The sequence below is a fragment of the Alligator mississippiensis genome, chromosome 8, assembly GCF_030867095.1.
Source record: "Alligator mississippiensis isolate rAllMis1 chromosome 8, rAllMis1, whole genome shotgun sequence".
NCBI classification, from domain to species: domain Eukaryota; kingdom Metazoa; phylum Chordata; order Crocodylia; family Alligatoridae; genus Alligator; species Alligator mississippiensis.
Window position 1 is genome coordinate 1,156,149 of NC_081831.1, and position 15,148 is coordinate 1,171,296.

The following is a 15,148-nucleotide window of genomic DNA, read 5'->3' on the forward strand; positions in this document are numbered from 1 at the left end:
AGGCAGGAAAGCGCCGTGCATGTGTCCTTGATGCCGCGCTGGGCTCCTCGCTTCTTCTCACGTGGGGCTTTAGGAACGGTCTGCTTCTGATTCTGGTCACTGCTCTCTTCTGCCTCGCCCCTGCTTCCCCCTACCCCCGCCTGGTGCCAGGGACTATAAGTAATTCAGGCTTGTGCATCCAGTGTGACCCGGCCTCGTGCCTCCCAGAGCTTTTCCTTTGGGATATGTGTGAGTTAAAAGGGAGGGGACCTGGCCCATCAGGAGAAGCAGGATATCTAAACAATCCTCCCTCTTTTTTTTGGTTCTTATAGCTAACTTGCAGGGTTTTTTTCTCATTGCAGGAAAATCTCTCTATGTGAAAAGGCTGCATGAAAAACTGGAAAAGTGCTATGACATGACTGCACGTCTAGAAACGATCAGGCTGATTGAACCCCAGGTAGATGAAAGCAAAGTGCTGAGATCTCTCCTGCCTTTCCTGAGACGGCAGCACCAGCAAAAGCCCATGATATTCCACATTGACATCACCTCCTCGGTGAGTACGTCACAGCCGCTCCCTTTCATGGAGGGGACGGTTGTCTTTACAGACTTCCTGTCTCCTAAACTCTGCCAGGAGGTGTTGTTCTTCTGACCAAAGGATCCTTAAGCATGAAATGTAAGAGGGGAACATACGTGCCCTCGATGACCCTTTCTAATTTGACTCTGTACTTAGGTACGAGGCGGGATTGCAGAGTTCCTCTTCAAGCTGCTAGTTCTGCGGTACCTGGCGGACGCTGATGGGAACATGTGGCTACGGCAGCCACATCACTTGTATGTCATTGAAATCCTTGAAACGGATCCAGCGCCAAAGAAGCCCACGAGGCTGGTACGTGTTTCTGGCTACACCATTTCTACCTACTTTTGCTTGTCTGCGTGTGGGTATGTGCTTGGATACACTGATGGAGCTCATAGGGGTACACCGTATCTTCTCTCATGCACCATGTACCTTTTTTTTTAACCCCAAATTCAGCTGCTGGAAATTAGGGTGCATATTTATAATGAGGAAATATGGTAAGAGCAGTTTCTGCCAGGGGAAAGAGATGGTAAAGCTGCACGTGCGTGGACTCTGACTCATCCCTGGCAGATGCTGTCAAGGAAAGATCTGTTTTTTTCTTTATTCAAGGTGTGTGTGGTTCAGAGGGCATGTTGTGCGAGCAAATACAGCATGCTATCCGGTACTAGACCAGGGAGACTTTGTATTTGAATTTAGGACAATCCCTTGTGCATCTCCAGTGAGCAGTGCTAGAGGCATCATCATTTTTATATCACAACTGCAACTGCTCCCAGGATGTCCTTGACTTGGGCGTCAGTCAGTGTTGCTCGATGCTGGCTGTACTGGCTCTGTTGTAATATTTGCATAATGAGATACAAATGCATACATTTGGGGGGAGGTGCAGAACCTGGATGACTTTGTGTTTGGATGTAGAAAGCAATAAAATAAAGCAGGGCAGGGCTGGAGCGGGAGAACTGGATCTTTCCAGGGGAAGGTCCTGAACAGTCCGGGAGGATACAAGAAGGGGGTAGCAAGCTTGCAGGGAGGAGAATCCGTAGACAGAGATAACGGCTAGTGCAGGGACTTGTTTGTTGTGCTTGTTTCCCCTTCTCCCATGTCTCTAAGACGCCTGGTTGTGGAAACCTGCAGCAAGTTGCCCCCCGGCATCACGCGAATGCTGCGTCTGCCACACGGGAGGGATGGGGAAGGAACCCTGTAAAAAATAAATAAAATAACGCTGCACCTTTACTATGGCTTATTCTTGTCCTCTGCAGGGACTGAAGTACAGTTTCCTGGAGGTCTTCCCTAAGATCACATGCAAGTCTCCTAAAGAAGTGCTGGAAATGGAGACGCAGGGAAGCCCGTCTCGGGATGCCCTGGAGCCAGGAATGGATCTAGTGGAGTTCTGCAGCGAGGCCTTCCAGAGACCTTTCCAGTACCTGACACGATTCGACTCTGGGGACAACCTGGATCTGTTCAGCTACGACAGGGGCTCTGTCGAGGGGAGTCCCGCGGAGTGCCTGCAGCGGTTTCTCATGCACTGCGGCGTGATGGACCCCTCGTGGTCGGAGCTGAGGAACTTTGTCTGGTTCCTGAACATCCAGTTGCAAGACTGTGAAGCTTCGGTCTTTTGTAACCCTGAATTTGTCCAGGACACTCTGCAGGGTTTCAAACGCTTTGTGGTGACCTTCATGATCCTAATGGCCCGGGATTTTGCCACCCCCTCTCTGAACATCTCCGATCAGAGCTCAGGGCGAGCCACCTTTGACTTGGAGGGCGTCACGGAAGCAGATCTCTTTCCTTTCCGCATTCGGAAGAAGTGGGAATCGGAGCCCCATCCATACTTATTCTTCAACGAAGACCACATCTCCATGACCTTCATTGGCTTCCATCTTCAGGGCAATGCCACTGGTGGCATTGACGCCGTCAGTCCTGTGAATGGCGATATCCTCAAAAGCAACGTCATGACCTCCCAGCTGTACAAGGGGCTGTTGCTTCAGCGGGTTCCTTTCAACATGGACTTTGACCGGTTGCCCAGACACGAGAAGCTAGGGAAACTGTGCATGATTTTGGGAATCGAGTGGCCCATGGACCCTGATGAAACGTATGAGCTCACGACGGACAACGTACTCAAAATCCTGGCCATTGAGATGCGGTTCAGATGTGGCATCCCAGTTATCATCATGGGAGAAACAGGCTGTGGGAAAACCAGGCTTATCAAGTTCCTGTGTGAGCTGCGCAAGGTTGGCTCCGACGCAGAGAACATGAAACTAGTGAAAGTCCACGGAGGCACCAGCGCAGCGACAATTTATGATAAGGTCAGGGAAGCGGAGGCTGTCGCCAAGACCAATAAGGAGCTCTACAGGCTGGACACGATCCTGTTCTTCGATGAAGCCAACACGACTGAAGCCATTAGCAGCATCAAGGAGGTGCTGTGCGACCGTACGGTAGAAGGGAAGCCTCTGGACCCCTATTCGGGCCTGAAGATCATTGCCGCGTGCAACCCTTACCGGAAGCACAAAGAGGAGATGATTCAACGCTTGGAGTCGGCGGGTCTCGGCTACCGCGTCAAAGCAGATGAGACCAGAGAGAAGCTCGGCTCCATCCCACTGAGGCAGCTCGTGTACCGCGTCCACGCTCTCCCCCCCAGCATGATCCCTCTGGTGTGGGATTTTGGGCAGCTGAACAACCTGACAGAGAAAATGTACATCCAGCAGATTGTTCAGAGGCTTACCGACTCGGTCCCGGCAACAGAAGATGAACTGACGGTCATCACGGAGGTGCTCTACATCTCGCAGAGCTACATGAGGGAGAGGGCTGACGAGTGCAGCTTCGTCAGCCTCCGGGACGTGGAGCGCTGCGTGGAAGTGTTCAAGTGGTTTTACGACCACAGCGATCTCCTGCTGAAAAACCTGGAGGAGCTCCCTGCGAAGAGGTCTGAGAAAATACCTGTAAAAAGGAACAAAGCCCTCTGGGCTTTGGTACTGGCAACTGGGGTCTGCTATCATGCGTCCTTGGAGAAGAAGAAGTTGTACAGAAACAGGATTTCCAAGGCCCTTCCAAAGCCTTACAACAACCAGAAAGGGATTTTGGATGAGATCTGCCTGATGCAGGACGTCTTTCTGCGTGGCGTGCAGCTGAGAGAGACCATTGCCAAAAATGCGGCCTTGAAGGAAAATGTCTTTATGATGGTCATCTGCATTGAGCTGAAAATCCCCCTCTTCCTCGTTGGCAAGCCTGGCAGCTCCAAATCCCTCGCCAAAACCATCGTGGCGGATGTCATGCAAGGCCAGGCCGCTTACGTCGATCTCTACAAGGAGCTGAAACAGATCCACCTGGTGTCCTTCCAGTGCAGCCCTCACTCGACGCCCGAGGGGATCATTGGGACCTTCAAGCACTGCGCCCGCTTCCAGGACGGGAAGAACCTGGACGAGTACGTCTCGGTGGTGGTGCTGGATGAGATTGGGCTGGCCGAAGACTCTCCTAAAATGCCCCTGAAGACCCTACACCCGCTCCTGGAGGACGGCTGCATCGACGACGATCCGCTTCCGCACAAGAAAGTCGGTTTTATCGGCATCTCCAACTGGGCCCTGGATCCAGCCAAAATGAATCGGGGCATCTTTGTTTCCCGCGGTGATCCCAATACCACAGAGCTCATTGAGAGCGCAAAGGGGATTTGCTCTTCGGACCCGGTCACCCAGAAGATTGAGCAATACTTTCCCCTGTTTGCGGAGGCATACGACAGGATTTGCAAGGGCCAAGGCAGGGATTTTTTTGGGCTGCGCGATTACTACAGCCTCATCAAAATGGTCTTTGCTCTCACCAAGTTCTCACAGAAAGAGCCCACGCCTCGCGACATCGCGCAGGCCGTTCTCCGTAACTTCAGCGGCAAAGATGACATCAACGCCTTGGACACGTTTACTTGCAAGTTACCGGGCAAAGAAGAAATACGTGCTCACGACATCAGCACCATTGAACTCGTCCAGCAGAACATCTACAGCGACGGTCAGGACAGCGAGTGCAGATACCTGCTGGTGCTAACGGAGAACTACGCAGCCCTGCAGATCCTCCAGCAGGTGTTTTTCACAAAGAGGCAGCAACCAGAGATTATCTTTGGCTCCAGCTTCCCCAAGGACCAGGAATACACCCAGATCTGCCGCAACATCAACCGCGTGAAGATCTGCATGGAAACGGGGCAGATGGTCGTCCTCCTCAACTTGCAGAATCTCTATGAAAGCCTCTACGATGCCCTGAACCAGTATTACGTGCACCTGGGGAGCCAGAAGTACGTTGACTTGGGTTTAGGCACCCACCGGGTGAAATGCAGAGTGCACCCTGATTTCCGTCTGATCGTCATCGAGGAGAAGGACGTGGTGTACAAGCGCTTCCCCATCCCGCTGATCAACAGGCTGGAGAAACACTACCTGGATATCGACATCGTCCTGGAGAGGTGGCAGAGGGATGTTGTGGAAGAGCTGAAGAGATGGGTGAATGATTTCACGGCGGTTGATACTGAGAAGCAGCTCCTGGGCCAGCAGAAGTACAGCCCCTCCGACGTCTTCGTGGGGTACCACTCCGATACCTGCGCCTCGGTCGTCCTGCAGGTGACGGAGAGGCTGAAGCAAATGCACTCTCTCGAGGAGCTGATGCTGGAGGTGAAAAAAGAGGCCCAGCTGGTGCTACTGAACTGTGCCACGCCGGACTCGGTGATTCGCCTGGGCAGCGCACGGCTCGATTCCTTCATGGCCGAGCGCCTGGCCAAGGTGTACTTCAAGGAGCAGCAGCACACATCTCTTACGGATTTTGTCTGCGCTCACATCCAGACACAGACCCAAGCCCGCATGGTCTTTACCGAGGTGAGTCCCCCCCACTTTAGGCATCCTCTCTGGAGCAATCCTTTCACGCACAGAAAAGACGTGCACCAGGGGAGCACGTGCATCCCTTGGGGACTGCAGCGTGGGCACGCTTGTGTAGGCGTGAGCCAGGCCTTCTCGCTCACTCCGAGCTCAGAGAAGACCTGTTGGGGTGCATGGTGCTTCCAGCAGACGCGCTGTGGGTGGTGGGTGCCCAGGTCTGTGAGCATTGCTGGAAGGCAGGCAATCGTTGCTTCTTGCTCCCTGTCAAAATAGCCCTTTCTCTACCTGCTCAGCCAGGAAAATACCATGCCGGTGTGGGAAAAATAGAGCTTGGGTAGCCCCAGGGACGGGGATCTCTCCACTTCCCTCCCCTGGGGCTGGTAGGGTGGTTGATCTTCTTGCCGTGGCCCTGTCGGTGGGGGCTCCCACAACCACTGGCTGTATCTACCTCTGGCTGGTAGGTTTAATGCCCTTTAATTCCCCAGCTGGTACATGGGGCGTCTCCAAACGCCTGCTTTAAACCAAAGAAGACTTGTCCCTGCCCATAGGATTGGCACGTATGGGGGTAGGGGAAGCACGCTGCAGTCGAGACCCAGACAGCACCCAACAAGCGAGGCTGCAGCGCCTCATTGCGAGCCTGCGCAGGCGGGTGCTGTCAGCCCGGTGCTGCCATCCACGCTCACGTCGGAGCTAAGAAACCCCTCGGTGCTTTTCCCTCCAAGGTCACCACTTTCTCGCGGCTCCTGACGGCCACCGATTCGGAGAGCTTGAGGGCAGAGGTGCAGGGCGAGGTGCAGAGCCTGGCCCTCCTGTCTCTGCAGCAGTTCGACACCGAGCACTCCTTCCTCAAAGAGATTCGGTGAGTCCGCCCTGTGCAGCTTGGAGTCGAGGCTGAGCGCTGGAATGACAGCACCTCGGTTAGCAAATGCCAGACAAAAGGGATGGAGGGGGAGGACAGAGGACATGAGGGTTTTGAGCATGGCCAGAGGGGCTGGGGAATTTTTAAACTGGGTTGACCTTTCAGGGTATTGTCCTCTTTGCGCACACAGCCAAATCTCACATGAAACAACTCCTTCTGCACAGCCTTTACACTTTCTTTGCTCCCCCTTTTCCCCATGTTCCCCCCCCACAGGAGTTTCCTTGATGCTACTTCTGGGAATAAAATCCTGATTATTCAGACAGACTTCGAAGACGGTTCTCAAAGTGCCCAGCTCATCGCCTCGGCTAAGTAAGTTACTTTTCTTAGGTTCGGAGACTTAGTAGACTTGGTCTTTTAGAAGCACCGACCATGCTTTGGGCGGCATTAAAGCAAAACCAAGCAGAACCTGATACAGGGCTGGGTTACTTGCTAAATGTTGTCTGAGCTAAAACTTGCAGCTGACAGCACCGGGGGATGCCGAGATGGTGGGAGGGCAGGGAAAGTGCTGGCGAGAGGGTCAGGATAGCATGCTGGGGATCTGGGAACCACCGCTGGTGTTCTTCTTGCCCTGGCAGAGAGTGAGGAGCGAGGGGGGAAATGATCTTTGAACGGCCCTGGGCGCCATGAGGCCTGAGGGCACTGAGAAGGGCTCTGCACCGAATGTGCCTCCAGCTGTTTCCCTTCCCTTGCAGGTACTCGGCCGTCAATGAGATCAACAGGGTGGAGCTGGGAGACGTCTCCGTCTTCGTCTACTTCATCACAAAGCTGTCCCGCGTGGAAGGGGGAGGCTCCTACGTGGGCTTCCATGGAGGTGGGTTCGGGCAGAAAGGCATGCTCAGCTTTCTGTGGGCTTGGGAATTTGAGGTGGGATCTTTGAGCAATGGTCTCAAGTTGCAGCAAGGGAGATGTAGGCTGGATATTAGGGAGAACTTTCTCCCGAGGAGGGTGGTGCAGCACTGGATCAGGCTCCCCAGAGAAGTGGTGGAGTCTCCATCCTTGGTGTTTAGGGCCTGGCTGGATAAAGCTTTGGCTGGGATGATGTAGTTGTGGCCAGTCCTGCTTGGAGCAGGGGGTTGGACTAGACATGACCTCCTTCAACCCTCATTTTCTATGATCCTGGGAGATACCGTGAGCTGCGGCCCACGCGTTTCTTTGCACTTTAACGCTCTGGCGTCTGTGCAGCGTCCCCGAGAGCACCAGCCTGCAGGGAAGCCCAGCCCCTGGGTCCTGTCTGTCCGTCCTGTGAGCACTGCCTAGCTCTGCCCTGAATGACAGATGCACTTTCAGTTTGAACAGAGAGGAACAGGCTGCTCTGACGTGGCTCAGGCTGAGCGTACGGCCCCTGGCTCTCTTGTGAAACGCTGCTTAGGCTCTGCTTTCAGCATCCCTGCTGAGTCTTGAGGAAGTCTCTAGCTTTAACTACTTCCTCAAGCAACCCACGTCATGCCTGCCCTTCCAGTCGAAGGCAGCCTTGAGTTACCCCAGCTAGAGCAAGCTGCAGCATCTCTGTAACTGGCGGCAGGGATCTCTGCTCACTGATGCCAGAGATGCAGTCCCCAGACACACAAGCGTGTCACCGGTGCAGTTTGCATCGGTTTTGTAGACTACTGTATATTGCAGCAAAACCCAGAGCAGACGGCCACGGAGCTATCCCAGGGTAGCTCGCACGGGAGGCTGCTTCTAAAGTGCCCTGTCTCCAAGCTGGGAGAGCACGTAATGGCCCATTTGCCTTTAGCAAGCTGTTGTGATGGGACTGGCACTCTGCACTTTACAACTTGTCAAGTTTTACCCCAATACTGTCAGGGGTAGTTTTGTACCGGATTGGGCACGGTTACACTGTGCGGTCTTCCCACTGCTTCTTTACGTAGGTATAACACTGCGTAGGCTGGTGTGCATTTAATATTTGGTCTGTCCAGGGCCTAAGAAGCAGACTCTGGTTGAGTGTGAGAACTGCTGGGCCCTGGAGCCCACCCCTGTTTGCTGCTTGGGGGGGCGGGAGATCTTGGAAGCTCGCGGACCAGAAATGCCTTGTTCCCTGTTGCTAGGGCTGTGGCGGTCCGTGCATATCGACGACCTCCGCAGATCCAAGGACATGGTCTCCGACGTGACTGCTCTGAGGAACTTCACCATCAGCCAGCTCTTCCGTGAGGACACAGACGAGCCTGAACGTAAGCTGTTCCAGAGGGCATGGCGGGCGTGCACTTTAGTTCAACTTAAACACGTAGAAAGTAATCATACTTTGCAGCTCTCCCTGCATTGTCTGTCTTCTCGCTGCATCCCCACACTGAGTCCAGCTGTGGAGATGAGGCTGTTCTTAGCCCCCAGCTCTGAAATGAGTCTCCTCCACGAGGGTCAGTCTGTTTAGTATCTGGAGCTGTGGTTAGGGCCTGGCACTTATGCAGGTGACATGTGGCTCTGACAGAGGATCCAGTGCTCTGGCGTGGGGTCCCTGGCATGCAAGTCCTCCCTTGTCCGGTTGCTCCAGCAGTGAATTATGTTTCTAATCCGATGCTCTGTATTGTGGCTGCAGCTATGATAGTGGACGGGGAAAAGCAGCAGGAGGAGCGGATGGAGGTGGAGACGGCTGCCTTGGAAGAGGAGGAGTACAGCGTGAGTTCCCAATTTAGCTCTTTACTTAGTGGGACAAAGGGAAACCTGCTTTCTGCGGCAAGGTAGCGAGGAGAGATTTGCAACGTAGAAAGGGGAGAGAACACGCAGCCCAGTGGTGATGCCAGGGCATCTTGCTTCTGTGTACCGACAGGCCGAAGTCCTGGGCACGACCAACCTTTTGAGGAGCTGTGTGCAACCCGCGGTGGGCATGCTGAGGGACGACAACGAGGGCTCCAGTCGGAGCACGAGGAGGGTTGAGATTCTTCTCGGCCTTCTGTCGAATGAGGACGACTCGAAAGGTGCGTGTTCCTGGGGGTCTTTTCTAATTTGCCTCTGGGTGCCAGGCTCACTGAGGGGGCTGAGCTCCTGTGAGCACCTCTGCAAAGGGGTATTCACGTCCTAGGGACTGGATTCTCTCGGAAGACGCAGAGACGAATCCAGCCAGCCCAAAAACAGGCCTAGGGTCTGAGGCTGGGACAGAGCCGAGCGAATAAATGGGAGCAGAATCTCCTGCATTGCTTGGAATTGCCCGTTTCCTCCGGGTAATTTGTCCAGGGGGGACATCAGATCCTTAGATCACCTCTAGGCAAACTCCAGTGAAGTGAGCATCGTTCGGGAGACCAGGTGCAAGTGCGAATGGGTCTGTCAGCTCCATGCTTAGCAGCAGGCACCTTGCCACTTGTCTTAGACTCTGGGCAGCAGTCTCTGGAGGGGCTCTGTCCAGCAGCTCACCTCGTTGTTGGGGTTAGGACCAGAGCAATTTAAGCAGCACTGCTTCAGCTTTTGGTGCTTGTGCCGGGGCAACGGAAAACATCTGCTCTGCTGCTTTCCAGCCTCCTTCCTGAGGATATCCAAAAACCGTCTCTTCAGCCTTTTGAAGAAGCAAGAAGAGAATTCCTTCCACGTGGGAGACTGGGTGCTTCGGGAGGCTTCCAACCTCAACGCCCTCCAGGAGGCAGGGACTTTCAGGTACAGACCGTGACCCGATCCGGCAGGCTTAATAATTAAAAAAAAAAAAAAAGTCTGGACAGCTGGAAGTCCTAAAGCTGCATCTGCAGTTTTGCATGTCTGAATGGGCTCTGGGTTGCACCAGTCCGTGCTGGTAACCCTAATTCTGCACACACAGGTGCCCTCTCCCTGCATTGGAGAGGGAGCAGGGCTTGCAGCTGGATGGGAAAGCAGAGTTTTTTACTGAATGGAAGCGATGGAATGAAAGCCCGTGCAGAAATGCAGGGTTGGGGCTCTCTCCGTGCTTTACAAATATAACTTAGCTGATTTTTCGTTAGCAGCCTTTTAAGAGCCACCTGTTCGTGGCATCAGCTGTTGTCGCTCTTGGCTTTGGGGGTCTATCCTGCCTTTTCTGTCCCCTACAGACAGACCTTGTGGAAGCGGGTCCAGAACGCAGTGATCCCGCTGCTGGCTCACATGGTGTCTGTCATAGACCGGGACAGTAACCTGGAGTTACTGGTCAAGCCGGACGCAGAGGACTGCGTGAAAGCACTGTGGATGTTCATCTTCAATGACCTGAAACTTCTGGACGTGCCCCACAATGTGGGCAGCCGCAGGTGAGCTGGGGCAAGAGGCAGTGGGGGAGGCAGGGCTGGGGGTAGATGGATCAAGTTCATGGCCTTCAACCTGCCTGGAAGAGCGGTCTGCGTGGCGTAAAGGCTGAACGGAGATGGCCGAGCGGCTGAGATGGACCGGCAGGGTTCCTGTGTCTTGCGTTCTGAGCTCCAGGATGGGTCCCTCCTCCCCTGCTAGTCCCGCTCCCCCGTGCTTCCCAGGTAAAGGTAAAATCCTCCTGCTAGGACCCTGGCTGGACCAGGCTGGTCGGCACTGCTCTGCGACTGGCAGGAGGGGCTGTGCTGAACGGCCCTGCAATTCTGCCCCTCCTGCCCAAGCCTTTCTGACCTGCTCAGACCCTGCTTGATTGGACTTGACTGGGCCCCCGACATGGTAGCACTGACTCCCCTGTCTTCTGTTTTCCACCTGCCCTGCTCAGCTCCCAGACCGAGACCATCCTGGTGCCGAATAACATGAATGTGTATGATGGCAATAAGATGCCCTTCAGCTGGAGGATAAAGGACTATTTGGAAGAGATCTGGCTGCAAGCTCAATACATCCAAAGCCAAGAAGGTGAGAGCCCAGCATGAGCTCAGCCCAGGGGATCATTGCACCGAGCCCTTTCTTTGCTGAACCTCCTGGGTTATGCTGTAATTCCTCTCTCTTGTCTAATGACTGGGTGCTCTGACTGCATCCCAGCAGCTGCTCCTCTCCCTTTTCAGCCAAGCCGGTTACAACTGGGGCTGAACGAGAGCATCGAGCTCCTAAAAGCTGGCTGCATTGCTTACCCAGTCCCTGCTGCAGCCGTTGCTTCTGCAGCAGAAGCTGCTGCGGGAGAAGAGCGGTGTCAAACCACCGTTCCCTCTAGCCTGACACCTTCCTTTGCGTCCTGCCTTTGCAGGTCCTGCAGCCAAGTTTGTGGATATATTCCAGAAGACCCCGCTGGGCAGCTTCATTTCTAGCCTGGCTGAGCAAGACAGGAACCAGCTCTTCCACTTCTATGTCATAGACTTCATCCTCCTGACTATGAGTGTGTCCTGTGTCGGAGAGTTACAGGTGAGCATCTGAAACAAGGGCCAGAAATTGCTAGGCTGTGGGGAGCAGATCTCCCCTCAGACATGATTCGGGGAACACGCTGCAGCATGCATTTGGCCTGTTTTTGCTCAGAGTCTGTCGTGGAGATGATTAGCAATAAGGGACAACAGGCACTTGCCCTAATACAGCTGTTACTTTTGCAGAGTCGCATAGTTGTCTCTGCTAGGAGCACCCGTGGAGACGGATGCTACTGTATTTCCCAGCCTCCTGTCTGAGACCATTTTCTCTGCACAGCACTGATTCCTTCTGGAGCTGTTTATAGGTTTTGGGGGAAGACGGGATGGGAAAACTTCCTTTTCTTTACAGTTTTCTTCTCTGCTTCCAGGTTCTGCAGACAGCTCTCTTGTCCTGCGTCGAGGAACTACAGGCTGCGTTGCCAAGTGAAGAGAGGATGCTGTCCTTGCCCTGGGTCCACCTGGGATACCATCGGTTCAGGAGCCGGCTGCAGAACTTCTCCAGGATCTTGGCTGTGAATCCCAGAGTGCTGAAGGATCTTGAGGAACAGTCAGTGGCAGATCCCATGCTGGCACGCTCTGGGATGGTACGGTTTCCCTTGCACGTCGTGTGATCCTTAGCTATAGGAGACAGGACTCCAATGGGAACAGCTTCCCCAACTCAGAGTCCAGGCCCCTTTGGTTGGTTGTATTTAATTTCAGCAGTGGGCTGCCACTAAACACGGGGAACTAGAAGCCTGGGCAGGACCCTTAGCCTATCATGGGTGCCTGGGCTGTGTCCTTGCCTGTTTCTCACCTATCTGCCTTATAGTGATGGCAGGAGATGGATAATCTGTGCCCTGGGTCATGTGCCAGTGACTTGAGCCATGGGCTGGCACATTGTGCGACTTGGAGGAGAGCATTGCTCTCTGTTAGTGAACCAGTGTGCACAGCGCAGCACTCATGACTGCCTTTGCAGTACCAAGCCAGGGTCCACAGCCCTGAAATTCAGCCAGGAAGAGGAGGTCTCCACCCATTGTACCCAGTCCTCTTACAACCCTGTGCATGCACACGTCTGTCTAGGTGCTGGATGTGTTTGCGGCCCTGGCTTGTACTGAGAGGCTGGAGAACGAAGTGCTGAAGTGCAACCCGCAGGCTTGGCTCCAGCAGGTGAAGAACCTTCACATGCCCATTGAACTGGTCTGCACGGAGAATTACCTGCAAGGCCATAGCAGCCATTGCCATCAGCTGCTCCAGGAAGTAAGGTAAGTGCCACAGATTCCTTGGGAGTCCTGCTTTTCCTCTGGAGGACGCCTGAATGCAGCTATTGTGCACTCCTCCTCAGACAGAAAACCTTTTAAACCTATTACCGCTAGGCTGGATTGAACAACCCAGCACCAGAACCTCTCTGCTTCACATGCCGCACATTGCTCTCTCCCCCATGGGTCTGCAAGCATCAGCAAGTCGCATTCCCAGTGGGGCCAAGGATGAGTTCAAGTGAAGTAACTGGGCAGCGACCCTGACCGGGTTGTTAGCTTAACTCCCCATCTCCCAGGTCACAGATCTGGAACTGCACAATCCCAGAGTGGGGCCTTGGGGATATGGGAGCAACAGCCTGTGAAGAATAACCCTCTGACAATGGAGCTCTCTCATTAGCACCGTGATATAGGGCTCAAATCTGTACAGGACTACTTTTATCCCACAACCCAGGGATTTTTACCTACTTGTATTGCAGTGGGGTCTCAGGACCCTAATCGCATACCCGGAGCCTAGTGTGATAGGGCTTGCACAGACAGAACAGCTAGTGTCTCAAGGAGCTTGTAGCATGAGAACAAGATGGGGAGAAGCAAGAAGGAGCCCATGGGACAGAGCAAGGACACCTGGTCCATGTGGAGAACGAGAATTGCAGCACATGGGTCTTGCATGGATCTGCCCTTTCCTGTCCTTCTCGCCCTCACTGCTAACATCAGCCCGTGAGGCTCACTGTGCCCGTGCTGTAATGGGGTTTTCTCTCTGCAGGATCCGGTGGAACCGGATCTTCTCCATGTCTCTCTTGGTGGAGCATGTGCTGCTGGGGGTCAACGCCCACCTCCCAGAGCTGCGGGACCTGGTGCAGAGACACATCCTGATGCTCGGCAAGGTAAGATCAGGACGGGCTGGAAGCGAGGGAGCGCTCTCCTCTCCCTTCCTTTCTTTCTGTATATGACTGGTTCGATAACTGAGGGCTGCCCCACACCTCCTGTCCCATAGTCGCAGTCGGGGCTCAGTAAATTGTTCAGGATGGGTGATCCAGGATGTTTTCCCTTGCCTCTTCCTACTCTTCCTCTTCATGAATTGCCTGTGAGCAGATTGCCATGTCCCCAAGTCCTTCTGTGCACCTCGTCCCCAGTTGTTCTGCTGTCGCCAACCTGTTTGCTCCTGGACTGGGACGGGGACCTACCCTTGGGACAGCTGCCATCACTTCTGTTCTGCACCTCCCTTGCAGAGCATCGAAAGCCCTGCTTCAAAGTATAGGAACTTTTGGCCTCCCATGGCTCAGGCATCCTTCTGAGCTGCTCTGCTCCTTGGTGTTAGGGTGAGGCTTGGTCGTGGGGCAAGGAGTCAGCTAGCCAAAAAGGGGGGAAAATCCAGGAGAAAATGTCTTCTGTATCCTTGTTCTTGTGGCTTCTGCTTGGTTCCTCCCTAGCTGGTGAGCCCGTGTGCATATAAAGATGGACCTCACTGATTTCCCTTCCCCAGAAATGAGTCATGGACTTGGGCAAAAGCAACCTGCAACAGCACAGTGTTAACCCATGAGAGTGGCTCTTAAAAATCCTCCTTGTCCTCAGCTCCCATGACTCCTGGCTTCCTGCTCTCCAGTTAGCTGTTTGTACCACGTGGCAGTGCTAACGAGCGATCGAAGAGCTGGGTGGGGCTGGCTGTGGTTTTGCTTCTTTTTTTGCAAGTTTGTCCTGAGAAGCAGAGCAAAGTCCGCTCTGATTGTCCTTCTCTTTTAGTGCCTCCAGGGGAACTCTGACCTCAAGACTCAGGAAACTTTCTTTGCGGTGATGAAGGTGCTGTGTCTCTGTAAGGAAGAAGCCAGCAAAACGATCTGCAGGTAACATCATAGGGCTGGGCAGGATGCTGGTGTACTTACACTAAGTATTTAGCACTGAATCTGGAAAAACGTGGCTCGCTGGAGCAGCAGATGAACATCCATGGGTGCAGGCTGGACCTAGGGTCTGTGCCCTGTGGGTGGATGGGAAGGAGGGATGCTCTCCTCTGATTTGAGCCCATGCTCTTGTACTGTCCCAAGCTGCTTCGTGCCCAGCTGAAGCTCATGTCTGCCCTTGCCACTCCTTCCTCCTTCAGCAGGTAAGAGGCCCTTCATGGACAAGCCTCTAAGATTTGGCAGGGATCACATGGAAGCTGCTGTTCTACTTGGAGGTGCCTTGTGCACCCAGGGTCTGCTCTTGGGATGCGTGTGTCCTGAGTGTGCAAGGCAGAGTGCTCTTGGACAGCAGCCTCCCATCTGGCCATGCCAATGCCCCTTGCACCTTCCAGGATATTTTAACCAAAGGGGCAGAGGGGGCTGCAACCACCACTCAGTTCCTTCTTGTGGCCCGGGGTGCCAGCCAGAACACGAGCAGCATCTGTGATCCTT

General features: G+C 54.0%; 1 protein-coding gene across 3 annotated transcripts in view; it reads left to right on the forward strand.

The window, feature by feature from the left end:
- Positions 1-15,148, forward strand: part of RNF213 (ring finger protein 213) — a 62,273-nt gene that overhangs the window by 28,403 nt on the left and 18,722 nt on the right. For all 3 annotated transcript variants that reach the window (XM_019482935.2, XM_019482936.2, XM_059731956.1), the window contains 17 exons: positions 342-532; positions 710-862; positions 1,804-5,385; positions 6,108-6,244; positions 6,518-6,613; positions 6,997-7,115; positions 8,350-8,472; positions 8,835-8,914; positions 9,066-9,213; positions 9,748-9,883; positions 10,288-10,479; positions 10,917-11,050; positions 11,379-11,533; positions 11,898-12,113; positions 12,589-12,770; positions 13,525-13,645; positions 14,502-14,602. In XM_019482935.2, coding sequence (XP_019338480.2) covers positions 342-532; positions 710-862; positions 1,804-5,385; positions 6,108-6,244; positions 6,518-6,613; positions 6,997-7,115; positions 8,350-8,472; positions 8,835-8,914; positions 9,066-9,213; positions 9,748-9,883; positions 10,288-10,479; positions 10,917-11,050; positions 11,379-11,533; positions 11,898-12,113; positions 12,589-12,770; positions 13,525-13,645; positions 14,502-14,602 — 5,866 coding nt within the window. The remainder of the gene's footprint in view (positions 1-341; positions 533-709; positions 863-1,803; positions 5,386-6,107; positions 6,245-6,517; positions 6,614-6,996; positions 7,116-8,349; positions 8,473-8,834; positions 8,915-9,065; positions 9,214-9,747; positions 9,884-10,287; positions 10,480-10,916; positions 11,051-11,378; positions 11,534-11,897; positions 12,114-12,588; positions 12,771-13,524; positions 13,646-14,501; positions 14,603-15,148) is intronic.